This window comes from Aquila chrysaetos, chromosome 11, assembly GCF_900496995.4.
Source record: "Aquila chrysaetos chrysaetos chromosome 11, bAquChr1.4, whole genome shotgun sequence".
NCBI lineage: Eukaryota > Metazoa > Chordata > Aves > Accipitriformes > Accipitridae > Aquila > Aquila chrysaetos.
Genome location: NC_044014.1, coordinates 20,096,467 through 20,114,486, shown reverse-complemented (window position 1 = coordinate 20,114,486; position 18,020 = coordinate 20,096,467). Strand labels below are relative to the sequence as shown.

Genomic DNA, 18,020 nt, shown 5'->3' with positions numbered 1-18,020 from the left:
ATACCAACTCAGGATAGTCAAACAAAAACACATTGCTGCGTCTCGGTTTGTATCCATTATATATATAAAAAAAACCCAAACAGCTATGCTTATTAACTACATGAGGTATGACTCCAAGTCATATGCAGACACTTGTTTTGACAAGAATCCAGTGGCTTCTCAATGTCTCTCAAAACTCCCTACCAAGACAGAAAACACTCCACCGCAAAACAGATAATGTGCATGCAGTCATCACACCTCTGTGGGGGCGGGGAAGAGTGTAAAACACATGCCCCTAATAGACCTTAGCTACATTAGTGGAGGATATTGGGTAACTAGAGCAAGAAGAACACCAAGGTGTTACTGAATGCTAAGCGATGCCTGCTGAGGGTCCAGTCATGTAGGTTTTGGGTTTAGGACAAATAACAATCCCCCAAGTGATGAATTTGGAAACAACTCTACTGAGCTTTCTGCTGCAGCAGCCATCCAGATTCGGACAACGCTGCTCACAGTCCCTACTCCACCCCTACCCGCACGCAAATTTCCACTAAAATTAACAGCCTTGGGTACACACTGATTTGGGTTTGCCCAGTAGGAACCACAGATGTGTAACACAGGCACTGCACCCAAGCGAGATGCCTCTCGTTCGTCATACTTGGTACTGCAACTGGAAAGGCAAAAAGTTGGTTGTTAAAGGATACTCCAGAGGCAGCACCTCTAAAAATGTGTCAGCAGTACATTTTGTTTTATCCGGAAGTGGTTAAAAAGGCTGAAATATTTAAAACAGCAGCTATTTTTTGATGATGTTATGAACCCAGCTCATCAGTATGGCAGCTAAGAGCCATACACGCAGAAAATCTGAAGGGTTTCTGAAAATCTGAGTCATAAACCACTGAAAAATGGTGTTTAAAATGAAAACGCCAGCTCAGTTGCGACCATGGTCTTCCCAAGGCAACGGCATCGTGTCAAAACCTGAAAGATCAAAACACGTATTGATAACTGACACCATCACCCTATTTCTAACGCTACAAAGGAGGTCAGACTACCAGCATTTCAAACCACTGAAAGCTTACAGGAAAAACACAAGGAGTGACTGGAAATAGCCACGAAATAGAGGTCACAGGCTGGAGCAATCCTTTCGATAGGGCGGCAAAAGGCAGCATCTTCTGCTGCAGTGAATTTAGCCTATTCGGAATGACTGCTCCACCCCTACGGATTCAGGACTCCCTGCCCCAAACCCGTCCTCACCACAGCTGCCGAGTTGTGGAGTTTCTGCCCTCGGTGGGGAGGCAATTGCTCCACCCAGCAGCTGAAGTGCACGAAGCAAACGCCTCATGCCCAGCCCAAAGTCTGCTGGCACCGTGCTTCATCACCTCGGGCCCGCGCCTGGCATTCTCAACCTGCCAAGCGGGTGCACCCACGCCCGTACAGCCCAAAGACTTAGGATCCCCCGTGGGGAGCGTGGACACCCAAAGGCAGCCGGCGTGCCCTTGCCTCCCTTCCGCAGAGCGGAGCTCAGCGCGGAGAGCGGGGGGCCGCCCGTCCCGTGCCTGCGGGGTCATTCGGGGGCGGAAGCCCCCGCCCGACGCCGGCTCCCGAAGCCGCGGGGCGGGGAAGGGGCGGCCCTGCCCGCTGCCGGCCCCTCCGCGGGCCCCCCGCGGCGCCGCGCCGGGACGGGGACGGGGCCGGGGCCGGGGCCGGGCCCGCCCCGTGTTTACCAACATGGGAGGAGCCGGGCGCGGGCAGGGTGCAGGCTGCCGGCGGCCGCGGCGGGTCGGGCCGCTTTCGCTTTGCCGGAGGGTGCGGGACGGCGCTGGGCAGCGGCGGCATGGCCCGGGGACTCCTTCCCCTGCTTCTCGTAAGTGTCTGCCCGAGCGGGTGGGCGAGCGGGGCGGGCGGCGGCGGGGCCAGCGCGGCCGGGGACAGCCGGAGCCGGGCGGGGACGCGGGGCGCTGCGGCAGGCGGAGCCAGAAGCGCTGCCTGGTTTCGGGTCGCCGCCGGCCTCGGCGAACTTTTTTTTCCCGAGATTTCAGGTAATTCATTTAGGCAATTTTTTTTTTTTTTTTGTCTCCCTTTAAAACACTGCCACCTTCAAGTTCAGGCACTTTATGAGTTTACAGTCCCTTCTTAGGGTGCGGTGCCAGGTGAAGGGAAGCGGGCCTTGTGGAAAAGCGGAAGGAAAGAATAGGGGGGATGGATGCAGGTGGCTGTCAGGGACACCAGGTCGTGTGCCATAGCTGGGGGCGACCCAGGGACAGCTGGTGTCGGCCTCGGTCCGCAGCCACCCAGACCCGGCCAGAGGCGCTGGCGAGGCAGGTTCAGCATCCGTGCGTAGACAGGATGGTTAGGTCTGTGGCTGGGTATCTGCCCGGGCAAAGACCCCGTTAGTGAAAGCCAACTTGCGCTGCACCTCAGGGATCTGTAACAAAGTGATCTGGTAAGGCAACATAAAAGGCAATACCTGTGGCAGAGGAGTTTTGAACCACTACCGACAGTGACCCAGGAAAAGCTAGAGCAATAGTCTGAGTCTGGTGGCATGAAGTGCAGCGTTTACTGGAAGTAGTAGGGCAGGGCCTTCCTTACTTGCCTTAATCATCCCCTATGCACAGTACGAGCCTCTGCAGCTTCAAAGCTTAGGTCATGTGTCTAACTGTCATCAGTAAAGCTACCGTCACAAACAGTCATTTTGAAGGGCTACTGCCAACAAGGAAGGTAAGGAAGTGTTTCAGTGTCTGCAGCACAGGGATCTCCACTGCTACAGGTACATTAGGCCAAAGAGCTGTCGTGGCAACAAGCTCCTGGGCAGGGGACCTAGGCAGGGGCAGATGCACTGGCTCTGTCTACACGCTGGCACAGCTGCCCCGAGGCAGCCCTGCCCTGAGAGCCCAGAGGTAGGATAGTGCGGATTAGGCAGGCGGCAGTAAGCCCTGCTGCGTGGTAGAGCCGTGACCCGCCTGGAAGCGTGGATGCAATATACATTGCTTCCCCAACCCCAATTCTCACCTATTTCGGAGAAAATAGGAGTTCACATTCAAAATGTCTTCACAGTGTAGTTACAGTGCTAATGAATGCAGTTTGCTTTGAGGTTTGGCAGGTTAAAATCAGGTGTTAAGGTAAAAACTACTAAAATTCTGATCTGGTTTATATAGGAGGTAGTACACTATTTAAAGTGATTCAGAGGGTTATATCCATGCCCCTGCACAAAGCACCGGAGCATAGTTAAATACAAAGAAGGGTGTTCATCTGCTGGCAGAAGTGTGTACTATCTATTCCTGTACAGGAGCAGCAAACAACTGGCAGAAATGTTAGTCTAGCTCAGTATCTTGGAATTATTCAGAATATAAATTAAGATTAAAAAATACTTTCTCTTATCACACTGCTCCCAGAGAATAAATAGAATTTCTACTCCTATTTTGCACTTGTTTACAAATTTCAGTACCCCTTAGACTATAGCACTCCCACATACTTTCTGTTTTTAAAAAATTAGGGCTTTTTTTTTATTAGCATGTTGTTCCACTATTCGTAAATCAGTAAACTTGGGCAGTATTTGACATACTGCTTTGATTAAACTAGAACATGAAAGTAGTTTATTGAATGACACCTCAATTTTGCAAGGAGCTCCGTGTTGCACTAAAGTAGAAGCAGTTGTAGGGATAGTCATGCGAAATAGCAGTGGCCTACGTAGTTAGAAAACATCTAACTTTACTGTGTAAAACAAGCCGCAAAACCACATACTACTCAGATGCACACTCTAAACTAATAGGCCATCTTAAGAGAGTGAAGTGTTACCTAAATATTTTGTAATTGTCTGATGTGACTACAGAGCAGGCAGTTTTCTGGAAATTTAGAAGACATACCTTTGAAAACATCCTATGTTGCCATGCTGACCCTTCTTTCTCATTTCCCAGGCAACTAATGCACACATTTAAATGTATATGTGTAAACAGCCATAAAGTCATGGGATGACCCAAGACAAGTGAAAACTATAAGGACCCCAATTCTGGAAACATTTGTCTGCTCACATTTCCACAATTAACTGCCTTTATCTTTGAAGCAACTCACTGAACAAAGAGAAAGTGCCAACAATAAAACTGTATTGTGTTACAAAAGCAAAAGGGGAAAGAGTTGCTAAATTTCTATGCCGTCCAGCTCTTATTCATCCTTAGCCACAACATCATCAAAGTGAGGTGGGAGCTGTTAATATTGCTCCAACTCTCCCAAACTGTATGGTATTTATTAGGTGTTCACTAGTACAGTACTCCTAAAAAACAAACAAAAAAAACCCCCAAACAAAATGACCAACCATACAACCCCCACCCCCCAATATATTACAATAATTTGCATGTGAGCCAGCTGAGATGTGAAATAGTAATGGATTGAATTTGGACAGCAACTGTTTTAAAACACTGGACAGCAACTGAAACTTCTTACTCTCACAGGCACTGAACACATACAGCTCACTTGAAATTTAAGCAGCTCAGGATGCTTCTCGTTGTAGGGAAATACCAGCTCCCATTGCTGGGCTTCAGAAAATGGACCTGGATTCTTTTTGTCCTTCTCATAAAAGATTTTAGAACGCAAAATACTATTTTTAGTGGTTATTTTGGTGCTAACTATCAACTTCTGCCTTGGGGGGGTGGGGGGAAGAGATGGGGGAAAAATTATACTGGAGGTATTGGAAGCAGAAATTACTTACCATAGTAAAAGAATTGGAGTAGAGAATCCTCTTAACAAGCAGTGTGAAATTACTTAATCTTTGAAAAAGCCATCCTGACAGGGTTAATGCAAGGGAGATGAATTACATAGAAAACTCTATTGAATGGATGTAACTCTAGCAACCATTTGTAAAAAGTACCAGAAGCAAATCAAAACTCAGAAAATGAGTTAAAGTTTTTCTCAGCTCCCACTAGGCAAAAAAGCAAGAAAAATCCCCCCCCCCCCCCCCCTTTTTTTTAAACACTTAGAAAGCCCCCGATGAGCTCATGCATGTTGCCCCATGTAACAAATGTGGAGTGGAAGAAAAAGGCCACCAAGTTCTGAAGGCATCAGCCTTCTCATCTATAAGCATCTATGGATAAGAAATGGGAGAAGTGGTTTGCTAAAATGTATTATAAAGATAACAGGAGAAAGCAGAGACAATTTTTTTCTCAGCGTTAAAAGTTGTAAAGCTTTAAAAAATCCTGTATGCAAATAACATGTTCACACACTTCCAAAGCTGAGGTTACATCCCCATAAGGTAGGGCTGCTGAAACTTTTCAGTTGAAGGAAGTGGACCCGTTGCAAAGAATACTCTGATGCAGGAAGGATTGGAAGCCTGAGAATCTCAAAATGACATGAGTTTTCAAAGAAACTAAAGTTCATGTCACTCTGCCTTGGGAACACAGATGAAAATAGGTTTTATAAGTCTCCTTAGCAGATGCCTGTTGGTGAAAGCATTTTGGAGGACTCTGTAGGAGTGAAGGAGAGGGAGGAGGTGGAAAGCTTTCTTAAATGCCTGGGCAATGCAAAAGGAGAGAAACTAAAAAATTTGGGCTTGTGATAATTTTTATGGATTCTGCTAAGGTTAGATATCCCTGATTTTATTCCTATTGACTGCTTAGTTGAATCTAAGCCTTCAGTTGAGATGACAACTATTTGTTAGGCTTAAGATGAGAAAGATAAAAGAGAGCCTCTGGTGAGTCATTTTAGCCTGAAAACATACAGCCACTGTTTGAAAGTACACATCATAAAAAAGCACCTAGCACCCCTGCCTATGTAAAAGCCCCTAAAGTGCTTCCTTTCCACTATTAGCGCTCACTGCTCAGTGACAAGGAAAGCAATTAAGGTGTGCACAAGAAGCTAAATGACTATTGACTTTTTTTTTTCCTCCTATAAGACACACCAAAATTTTTATATAGCAAATGCATTGCTTTTAAGAGGGTGCAAATCCAGGAGGAGAAAAAAAGTTTGAAAAAATTAGGGTGTTGCTTTGAAAAATCTCCACAGTTTTCTCATTATTTCTTGTACGGGAAGGCAGTGTAAAACGTCCCCGTGAGCAGAACTGATGTAGGTGTTTGGTGCTGCTTAAATCTCAAATTCTGAGAAGTGATCCCCACTTCTCGTAAGTGTACCAGGAAGTTCATCACCGTGAGCGACAGTGGAGGGCTTCCATCAAAAAGCATTATATTTCTGTCCCCCCCCCCACTGTATCAGCATAGCTCATTTGTATAAAAGCGTAAGCAGGAGGTGGAGAGGTTTGTTCACGTGCGGGAAGGCTGTGTCTGCACACACACTGTGATTGCAGGCATCCAGTAAACACGCACACACAAAAAAATCAGCTAAGTGTTACTGTTAGTCATTTAGAAAGATGTTTCCTTCTTTCATTATATCTCATTTTCTGCACTACGCTCTGGACGTTTTCTTCCTTTGTGTGTGCTCTGTGCTTCACCAGTGCTGTTCAGTTTCCCTGCTGTGCCCAGGCACCGTTTGTGGGTGTGTTAGGGCTGTGGTAATCTTCTCTCTCCCTCTTCTCTTTACTGTTGCCCAGGGTCTTTCCCTCCCCCCCCCCCCCCCAAAAAAAAAAAAAAAAAAAAGCAGCTCGACTTCTCCGGTCTAAAAAGGGGAGATCTGGGTGCCGAAATCGGGATGCAGGGTGTCCCTGTGGGTGCAGAGTTTCTCCAGGTGCGGCTGTGAGGGCAGGCGAGGCGGCGGGAGCCGGGGCAGGTTAGCCAGAGCATCGGCTGCGGTGGTGCTCAAGCCTCAAGCGCAGCCGGGAGCAGCCCGAGTCACGGTTCCTCCGTCAGCGTCAGCGCGGGGAGATGGAGGAGTCGCCGCCCCACCAACTTGCTCTCGCCACGAGCGGCATTTGCGTTGGCCCGCCACGTGCCCCAGCCGCGGCGCCTGCCTTCAGGACTGGAAGCCTTCTGGCGCCATCAGCTCTCCTGGGGCGACCAAAGATCTACCGTGCCGCCTCAGGGCCTCCCCGCCCCGGCGACTGCCTCGCTTCCCGACCCTTCTGCTGGCCGAGGCCTCGCGGCCGGCTGGCCGGGTCAGGCCGTCACCATCCTCCCGCTCCGAGAGCCGGGGCAACAACGCACGTCCCCCGGCGTCGTCCTGTGACCGTCCCCTCCCTCAGCCCGGTCCAGCACGTGACGGAGGAGCCACAGAGGAGCGGTGGAGGTACAGGTCTTCACCCTGCTTCGGGGAAAGCCAAACTAGACCGGACACACGTCCCCGACTACATTTTAGTAGTTATTTTTCAATCAAACTTGCTATCCCAGTTTTTAGTAAGACAGTTCTCCCAGGCAAAAGGAAAACAAATCACGCTAATTTGGCACATCCATTTGACAGCTTCTGGTAAGGCCTTATGCTAACTTTAGCCTTTTAACATCATTACGCTGGGATTCGGAGAAGAGCACCCTCAAAGCTTTGGCAGCAAAGGAAGAGAGTCAGAGTGCTGAACTGGGGAAGTGAGTGGCTGAGCATCTGTACCTACAGTTTCTGAAGTGCTAAACTGCTTTTTTAGCAGCTGAAGCTTCTCCTCCAGGTGCAAAGAAAGGCCTTCTTAATTTCAGTCTAGTAACTAATGTTGTATACATTTTAAAACAGATGGCTGCTAAGGAAAGAAAATGCTTTTCACCTTCCCATCTCTGAACAGACTGGAGGATCAAAAGAAGTGGCTACTTGTAGAAGTCAGCAGACTGGTCATATTGGTTACTTCAATTAATTAGCCACAGATAACACTTCATTTGAGAGCCCAGTTTGAAATCCAAACCCATTTTTCAGTAAGTTAATATTTAAGATAATTAAAGAGTTTTCTGCATCTAACTAAAGTTTCGGTCAGCATCCAAGCAGTTTCACACAAAATCATCAAGATTGAATTGATCAGCCATTAAATATCACCCTCTGGCGGGGGGGGGAAGTGTAACAATAAATATAACCAGTCCTCAAATTATTACAGAATTCTTTAAATACATATGTCCCTTGTTATTAGCATTAACAGATACACTCAAATTTGTATCAAGATGCAATTCAAAAGTATTCAAAGATAACCAACCATTCAGAATTAACCTCTTTCAAATATCCAGGACAAAATTAAAAATAAATTATTCTAGTCAAGATGTTTTGCATGCTGATTTAAAATGTGAGTCAATCGGTGATCAGTCCTTTGGACTTTTAGTCCATGAAGTGCGCCATTGGTATGAGGATTTGGCAGTTTCTTTATATTGCACCTCATTCCCCACTAATCTCCTTTCCGAGAAAGGTACCCTGCCGTCCCTCTCCTTCACAACTTGGCCTGCTCTTTCATTTTGCCAAGGACAATAGAATTGCTCCATTTCTTCCCAGGCATAAATTTCCCCCCCTTCCTCAGTATCCCTCACAGTGTATACTCAAGTCTTTTGTAAAGTACAAAACAATGTTTTAATTAAAGAGGAGCAAGAACAGCGAATTTAGAGCTCAGCTTAGATGTTAAGACTTCACACTCTTCAAGACAAGAGCTGTCTTAATTTTTTTCTGTTACAGCTCCACACAGGTAGTAACACATAAGTAAAATAACTCATGGAAATGTTCAAACCACTCCAGACTATCCACAGAAACTGGGTTAAGTAGAGGCAGGCTGTCCTGCACAATAATATTTCTAGGAAGGAATCTAGTTCTCCAGCCAACAAGCATTACATAGTTCCATTATATAGACATCTCACACTTAGTGCATGCAAAGTATATACAGAATTCCCCACAAACCATTGCCAAGAAGGCAGCAAACTATAGCAGATCTACCCTTCTCATTTTCTTGCCTTACTCCTAACACAGAAAAAAAAGAATGGTTTGGCCTTCGGTCCACAGTGCTTTCTTATTACCATGAAAAGAGGCAGGACAGTGACAGCTAGTAATGTTACTACTAGCAGGAAAAAAATAAAAAAGCAAGCGCTATGCAATTTAACTTGACAGTGCATTCAAAGAAATTGATCAGGGTGTAAACTAATTTGAAAGGAGAGTGATACATCTTTCCAGAATATATAGGCATCATCTACTAAGAAGAAAAACAATTGAATTGGAAAACAAACTGAGAACAAGATCATTTTATAAATCAGGTATTTTTGGCCAAGATTAAAACATTAGATTTTTTTTTTTTTCTTCAAAGATGCATTAACACTGTTCAGTTTGCAAGCAACAGTAGGATGGCAAGAAATTAAGAAAGATATAATTTGAATTTAGGAAGATCTGTATGGAAGATTATTATTACTGACTAAGAAAGGGCAGATTTAGGCACAGTAATCTGAGGCAGAGAAAGCTCTTCCGGAAAATAATGAGAGTTCCTTTGCTTTGCACTATAATTTGTCATATGAGGTCATCTGTTACAACTCAGATGTATGGGCCTGTTCTAAAGCATTAATGTTCAAATGATCAGTACCTGTAGCGGCAGGGTTGATAGCATTAAATCTAATATGTGTCCTCTTTGTCTATTAACTCTTCTGAAGTAATGAACAACTTTAGTAACGGGGTGAATATCAATACATTTAGCAATAGAGTAACTGCACTGATTTAACTCTGTGCCAGTAGTAAAACACACCTACAGTCCTTGACAGGTTTTTTTTTTTTTTTATAACTTGCTGTTTTTCTCTCCTAGGTGGTTGTCTTAATTATTGAAACACAGTGCAAAAATGATACAGAAGCTCTAATACACAGACCGTACAATAAATTAATTACAAGGAGGATCATTGCTAAGAGGGAAATTAAGTGTAACCTGGATGAGTACAATTTAGGTGTTCAGTGTTGCAAGAAATGTGAACGTGGTGAGTATCATTTTAAGACTGTGTTGAAAAGTCATTAAGAGTGGAAACAACAACATGCACAATTGCTTTCTACTGGGATAGCTAAGCAGTATGCTGTGATTTCCTGGACGCAATGCTTCATTCTAGCTGTATCTTTCTATTACAGGACATCAGACACTTAAGTATTTCTTGAGCTTCAAACTCCAATAATTTTTCACTATAGATAGTAGTTCTTGCATAACATGCTTATCACAAAAGAGCCAAGAACTACATACACATCTTTCAAAGAGGTTAAAAAAGTGCAAGCACAGGCTTTTGCCTACAAGACTCCATATATTCATGGGTTTTCCGATTTTGCATGTACCATTCTCCTTGAGTCCTAAATTGGAGGAAGAGGGGGGGATAATTAGATCTTATGTATACTACATTCCTGAAGACCATATACGTATGTGTAAAGAATATAGATTTTGTCCATATTTGTAAATCAAAAAGTATTACAGATTAAAAAGAAAAGTCTGACATAGGTCTTAGAGCTGATGGCTTCTGTCCAAAGGTATTGCAAATCTTAATTCTTGTTTTTCTGTCTGTACAGGTTTTGTTAAAAATACCAGCTGCCCAACAGATATTAGCAAACACTGTGTTGCATGTAAAAATGGAAAGGAGTACATGGATCATGTCAATGATTTGGACAAGTGTTTGAGATGCCATTCATGTGACAGCATATTCGGTATGTCTATAGAAATAGGAACTCTAGCAGTGACTCTTTTTTGATACAGGATTTGACTGAAAATTCTCCACAATCCCTGAATAGTGGGTAGCATGCAGATTAAAGTTTTTTAGTGGTAGTACATGAAAGGATTTGTAACAAAGTCATAAGTTTATCCTCCAGTTCCCTTTCATCAAGCACAAAGTAGAAAGAAGAACAAGCTATGTTGGTCCATTATTTCTCCTTATATCTGCCTTTGCTCAGCCAAAGCAGTCCTTGCAAAGCAGACCTTATACAAGCTGGTTAGAGTCAAGGAAGAAAAGCACTCTCTCTTCTTCACCCTCTATTTAAAAGAAGGGTGTTGTAAGAAGCAGGGATGGGAGAATTCCCAATGGTTCCTTTTGTAGTCTTTCATGTCATTAATAATATTATTTAAAATTGCTAGAGCTGATAGAGTGATGTCTTTCATGCATTCAAGATGCTGTGTGGGATATAGGGTCAAATTATGAGACTATGAGGCATGTCCTACTGGGTCAGACCAGTGGTCTGCCTACCCCAATATTCTGCATTCAGCAGTGGAGGCAAGAGATGCTATTTAGAGAAAACACAAAACCATCTACTTTCTGTGGTCTGTCCCCTGCAAAGTCTACCAGCATCCACAGTTGTGGGAAAGGATATTAGAAGGTACATCTCTACCTAGTCATTTTAGTATCTATTTATGAGTCCTTTGTGCACGAACCTGCTGGGAGACACCAGGTTCCAGAAATTCACTACCTGTTGCATGAATACCCATCATAGATTTTTTTATTTTCTTCTTACATCCATTAAACTGATATCCTACAAGTTCCACCAGGTGTCCTGTAGTTCTAGTATACTTGGGTTTACAGAATGATAGTTCTGCATTCCTTGTATCCAAAATCGAGTTTGGTGAATGGAGAAACAGCTCTTAACTCCGATTTGGTTGTACTCAGATCACCTGCTGGACTATCAATCTTTAGTACTTTCCCTTCCTGCAACACCTCTGCATGCATAGAAAATTTTCCACTCATTAGCTACTATAATAAGCATTTTTTGATAGGTAATGAAGTTGAGTACAACAAAACAATTCAGTATTTTGTACAGTACCACAAAGGAAACTATTAGTTAAACTGAATGGGAAAAAAAGGGTAATGGGATGACTAGTCACATTATCCCATGGACAATAATGTAGTTGAAGAGAAGTCAGTAGAAAATATTAGGCAGGAGGAAAATTACCACTGAAGTTCCACAAGAACCATTCTTGGCATCATTCATGTTTAATATTTCCATGAATGGCTTCAGCACTGGTTTCACAGTAGAGCTTCATCAAATTTTGAAAGATAACAGGGTTTCCCATTACAGCAGGGCACTGAATGTGGTAACTCAAAAATTCACTTCTATTCCTCCTATATGCCTATGAAAATAGCTTTCATAGTAGGTAGATACTTACAGTAATTTTTAATGCAGAAATAATATTTCATAGATGGAGATAGCTTCATCATATACACTGAGTATAGGAGAAAATTAATTCACTTGTTTTGATACTTAAGCAGGGAATATGTTAGCTGAAAAGAGACAGTGGAATTCCTCACCACTGGAGGTCCTCAAGAAGAGATAAAACTTGTTGTCTGTGGGGAGAGTAAAGACCCCGTCTCTGACATCAAGCAGGGAGATGGGCTATGTGATCTTCCGAGTTTCCTTCTGGCCTTACACTTCTGAATAGGAAAAAGAAGCTGACAACATCTGGCAGTGCCAAATGACTCCTCTCCTAGCAAGTACTTTATGGCATGATCAGTTGTTTGAGCCCTTGGCCAGCAGAGGTCTCTTTGTCATCTCCATATTTCCAGTACTCCAGGAGCAGGGCTCCTTGTAAAAGCGATGTTGTTCTTAAAATTAAGCCTCACCAGTGCCAGCAGTGGTAGAGCTAGAAGCACGTAAGTCTCAGGACAAGAGCATGTGAGCAGAGACTTACTTTTAAGGCCTACTTTTTCAAACTAACAAACTTTAAGAAATTTATTTTAGGTTTGGAGGTTGCAAAAAACTGTACCCCAGCACAGAACACAGAATGCACCTGTGCAAAGGACTATTTTTGCAATTCTTCTGTGCCATGTAGGCATTGCGATCCATGTACCACGTAAGTTTATGCCTTCATCCTTAAATATGAAATTTTTATTTCCAGACAGTTTCAAGACAGAGGCTAAGGTAATGTATAACCTGAGGGAAAACATACTAGTTTTCCTTTGCACTTAGCTTGTTGAGCTGACTTAGCTCAGTCAACTTAACTTGCATCCATGCAGGCTTTCCAAAGGCATGCAGAAAAACTTGTATACATCCACCACATCTGTATATACTTTTCAAAAAATGTAATGAAGTATCTGAGCTTTCCTGTTGTCTTTGTGTGATCTGTTACATCTAGAAAACCATTCCACACCTTTTTCCACTCTCATACCTTTCTATACCATTTTCATACCTATTAAATTCCAAACTCCAACATCTTGATATATGAAATATTTAGCTGATAAAAAAATGTTAGAAGATTTTGATTTGCTCTCTTGACAGAGTTTATAAAGAGAGAAACAAATCCCATAATAATTTTTGTTCATGTTTTCTGCAGATGTGAAAGTGGCGTAATTGAAAAACAATGTACTTCAACTTCAAACACTGTGTGTGGAACGAAAGGTACTGTTTTAAAATTTAGCATGGTCTAGCATCTGCTGTATTTTTAGTGGCTATTGCAATTGCACTGTCCTACACAATGGCCTGTAGTGATTCCTGACAGCTAAGGGCATCGTATCTACTGGCCCTGTACTGAACTGCAGAGCATGATTGCTCTTTTCCCTTGATCACTGTGCAGATGTAGGAACTATTACTCCTTTTCTAGGGGAGACTCACGATAGGTAAGACTTTAACAGAGGTAGCTTCTGCCATTAGGAGACAATGAAAAGGCTTTTATTATCTGACACAATCTTGTTTAAAATTTAGTGTGAAGCTGTATTGCATTTCTTGACTTAACTTTCATGTAATGTTTCCAATGTTCCAACATAAACAGGATCATCATGGTTGGCCATTGCTTTGATAATTGCGTTAGCACTACTAGCAATAGCTGGAGCAACATTCTGGTGTAAGTGATTCCCTACTCCTTATTCCTGTCATACTCTGAATAAGATACTCAGCTGCTTCATCAGGTGTAATTTTATATTATTGGAGTCCAGAGGAGTGATACACTGTCCTGGATTTTAAAAATGCTTTTTGGTTTCAGACAGGAGAAAACAGAAGGGTCGTACTAGCAAGGAGAACCTAGGTGAAGTAGTCCCGAAAGCAGAGGCTTCTTATGTAAGTATTGTTGCTTGGATCACAAAAAACTGAGCTTCATGCAAGGAACATTGTTCCATTTAAATTACACTGGGACTTCCCAAGCAAGTGCGTGCCTCTCTTCTATGACATTAACAAAGTAAATTTCACCATGAGGACTCTGGGGAGAAGAGATACCTCGTATCTTCAGGATTTGTTGACATGTTTCCTAAGTTACGTGACCAAGATCAAAACTTCATAAATCATCAGGCCTCCACTGACCCAGGGTACCTGTCCCCATGCATACTTTTTTGGCAGTATCAATTGTGAAGTGATTCCCCAAGCTTACCCAAGTCAAAAGAAGTCTGTCTGTCCAGTCCAATTCCCTCACTCTTAAAACAGGGGAATCATGGAGAAAACTAAATGAAAATTACAGAAGTCAAGTGTCATGAAATGTGTTTATCCCGTTATACAAGGTTGGTATTTTACAATACTTTTTTCTACTCATTTCTGTCTTGCTTCTCTTTTCAGGAGAATGTACCTCTCATATACACAGGTAAGAGACAAGTACTTTCTCAAAATTCAGCAGAAGGAAAAAAAATATAGACCTGTAAAACCTACACTAGAAAAAGGGTATTTTTGTGTAGACTTTGCCACTGCCTAGAACTGTCATTCTAGCACAACAGTGAACACTTATTAAAGAAATGCCAGTTCATGTTGTGCTTATTAAGGCATTTAGTGGTATCGTGAAAGTTTTGCCTCAGGAGGAATTTCTGTCATATAGGAAGCAATTACTAGTTGACACAACAGGTGAATTTCTGTTCTGCATGTGGTACAGACACTAGCAGGCAGCAAGCTGGGTTTCTAGAATCATGGATAATTATGATAATGGAGTAGTCCCACACCCAGCAGTGGGATCACAGAAACACAAACCTACCTTACGTTCAAGGGCAAATCCACAGTAGTAACACACAATAGCAAAAGACCATAAGCTCCAAGGCTGTATCACAACAAAAGACCTGTCCTGTTCCAGGACCTTTCCCAACATTATTTTGAGCAAAACAGGTACCGGAGGGATGACCAGACTTTAATGATAGAGGACAGAGTAGGTTACAGAGGGAACTGAGATTCTATTTCAAGTGGTAGAAAGCAATATGGATGCAACCCCAAATACTTGAATTACCTAGCATTTGGTAGGAACATGTGGAAGCAGACCCACTATATATTGTAAAAAAAAAATCACACATAAAACATACTGAGTCATGAATACCTGAAACTTAATCTATTTTGGATAGGAAAAGTATCAACTCTGAGGACAGGTGATAAAAACCAGTAAGATAAAAGTGCCAAGAGCATTAATTTCCTTTTATGCTTCTAGATGTTGACCTGAGCAGCCATGTTGCTGGTATTGTGGAGGAGATGACGCTCCAAGAAGTCAAGACATTTGTTCGTAATCACAAAGTACCAGAACCTGTCATAGATCAAACTGTTCGGGATTATTTTAGCGATACATCTGAACAGAAGATTAAGCTGTTTCAAGTCTGGTATCAAAGGCATGGGATAAAAGGAGCCTATGGAACCCTAATAAGCAGTCTGAGAGACTTTAAAATGTGCACTGCAGCTGATAAAATTGAGGAAAAACTGAAGGCAGCTGTTTCCAGCTGTCAGGAAGGGGGACAGTCTTACAATGATGACACTGAGCAAAGCAAAACCTGCACTCAGGAATGTAGAAACTCTTACAATGGTAGTGCTGAGCTAAGTAAAACCTATTCTGGTAGTTTGGAAGAGACATAGCACAGAGTCATTTGAAACTTATTTCTGACCGAACTAGTATTTTTAGAATAATATAAATAACAAAGCTTTTAAATGCCATTTTCATTGGCAGTTCTGACTGATTCAAAGAAGTTTTAATATGAACAAGGAATAATTATGATTTTTGTAGCAGTATCTTTCCTTTAAAAAAAGTTTTAGCTTTTTTTTTGGTTGTTAAGTGGGAAGAGAAGTTTTATGGCTCATTTACGAAAAGGTACCATATAAGAGTCCAGCTATAGGATTCACTACAAGAAGAAAGTAGTCATTATTTGAAGAAAAGGTTTAGTCTATATGTATGGTCCTGCATTACTTAATCAATGTAGTGTTTTACATACATTAAAATTGTGGGATGTTGCATTTTTCAAAGTGAAAACTCTGGTGTTAAGAGTCTATGAAGTGTACCGGGAAGAAGACTTGAACAACAACAACAAAAATATATATAATATATACCTAATTGATTTTGAATATAGGTGTTGCTGTGTAATTAAGTTCTACTCTGTTATAAATGGGATTTCTCTCTTGTATAAAAGCACCTTTGTGTGTATACAGAGTTTTGTGTGTGTGTATATATGTGCAAGTTTTCTATGCAAAAGCTCCCAGTGCTAAGTAAAAATTATTATTTCCCTTGTTCTCCGCAATGATTGCAAGCCTTTTCTAATGTTAAAACCCTTCAAAGAAGCAGGAGCTGAAGCAGCACAGCAGAACCATGATTTTTGGAAGGCAACCTGCAGAAGCTATTAAGTCCTCACAAGCAAGTGTGCAACACTAGCTTTTCTAATGCAGGAACCGATACAATGAAAACATCATTGTCCTTAAAAAAAACTAATGCACATAGTGCATGACTTCTGTCTTTTGTTCTTATCATGCAACCTATAGATGTCATGTTTAGGTTTTCTTTTACTCAGGTTAGTAAATCGCAAAAAGGGAGATCACTCTCCTGAAAAAAAAAAACCACCTTACCTTTCTTCCATCACAGGGCTCAGGTCCTAAATTCAAAGGACCAGTAGCACTGGCTGCTTTGCAGCAAGGCTTTTCCCACTCACACACCTGTTTATGCAAAGTCTCACAAAATCTTTCAACAGAAGAGGAAACTTCAGTGGAAAGGTTTGATTTTTCCAGGTCATGCAGTAAGCAGGGTAACCTTCTTCTCTAGCTCTGCCATCAGTTCCCTAGACAGACTCTCCAGCCAGTGTCAAGACTCAGGCAAAACACGAGGAGACCTGCCTGGGCTTGTTGCCACCTCCCAGCCCTGTGTGGGCTAGGTTCCAATTGCTGCCACCTGGCCCCAGCGGTGTGGAAAGAGCAGGGCAGGTCTGGCAGCAGGGTGCCAGGCACCCACAGCTGTGCGGGGTTGCTCCAAAAGGTCACGTTGCTAGAAGTGAGGTGTCTGGGAGGGCAGTGTGGCCCTTGAAAACAGCTAGAAATCTGTGTATGGCATTAAGCAGGAGTCTGAAAGGAAAGGCGGGGCTTAGATCAGCTTCAAAAACTTTAAGCCTTTCATAGACTTGACCCGTTGAAGGTCTGAAGGACACATGGCATGTTTTGTTGCTAAGCCCAGGCCCAATTTAGGCTGTGCAGTTCTTCCCCAGGTCTCAAGCACCACATAGATGTTAAGTGATCAGTAAAACCTTCCACCCCACTTTGGAGCCTCTAACCTTTCTGCATTTTCTAAGCATCTAATCAATCAGCTTACCACTACTATACTGCCAAAATTGCCACACTGTGATGCTTTTCAAAGGAAAACCTTGAGGCTGCTGTAGCTGGATGGTTTAATAGCCATGCACCGGAGTTGTGCACCTATGGACTGATTAAGGCATAGCATTGTATAAATGACTTGTGTCTGTGCTATCTGTGTACAGATCTGACGTGCTGTGACAGTGTGTTGCTCATTGCCATGTTTTGGCTAGGCTCCACATATATAGGAGAATAAAATGTCTGCCTTTCAGAAAAGCAGCATGGCAGTGGTGGTGGCTATGCCATCTTTCCTAGGTTACAGTTATGCAGAAGCACAGCCAAGACAGGAAGAAAGGAAAGCTCCACGTTCTCACAAGCCCTGGTAGACAGGCTGCTCCCTGTACCATGTCGCACACAGGAAGGCATAAATGTAGTTTAAAGGTATGCTGGCAGGTGCTTGGCTTAATCTTTGGCTTTTCTTGGCTTCCAGCTTTATCTCTCAGAGTGAGGCATCTGGCCACCAGAAACTAAGGTTGTACACCTCTCAGGGGTTCAGTGTGTTAGTTAGTGTAACTGATCTGAACTAGGCAGATCTTAAAATGGAGGTACCAAACCTCATAAATTTGTGGCAGTGAAACAGAATGCGAAATTTTTCTTTCATCACACCGGAATCCCCCAACCTCAGTATAATGAGGATGGTTAAAAATAAAAAAAGTCCCTGAGCAATGAGTCATATTCTCCTTGGGAGATGTCTGCAAGGCTGAACCCAGGCTGCCATTAATTCTAGT

General features: G+C 42.8%; 1 protein-coding gene across 2 annotated transcripts; it reads left to right on the top strand.

Annotated features, from left to right (window-relative positions):
• The first annotated feature begins 1,705 nt into the window (after positions 1–1,705).
• FAS (Fas cell surface death receptor) lies at positions 1,706–16,196 on the top strand. Of its 2 annotated transcripts, XM_030031611.2 has the most exons (9): positions 1,706–1,837; positions 9,587–9,752; positions 10,324–10,458; positions 12,478–12,589; positions 13,070–13,134; positions 13,505–13,576; positions 13,715–13,788; positions 14,278–14,302; positions 15,125–16,196. In XM_030031611.2, the coding sequence occupies exons 1-9, from the start codon at positions 1,808–1,810 to the stop codon at positions 15,538–15,540; spliced, it is 1,095 nt and encodes a 364-aa protein (XP_029887471.1). In that variant the 5' UTR covers positions 1,706–1,807; the 3' UTR covers positions 15,541–16,196. The 2 variants fall into 2 exon arrangements, with proteins under 2 accessions (XP_029887471.1, XP_029887472.1); XM_030031612.2 differs by lacking the exon at positions 13,505–13,576.
• Positions 16,197–18,020: the final 1,824 nt, after the last annotated feature.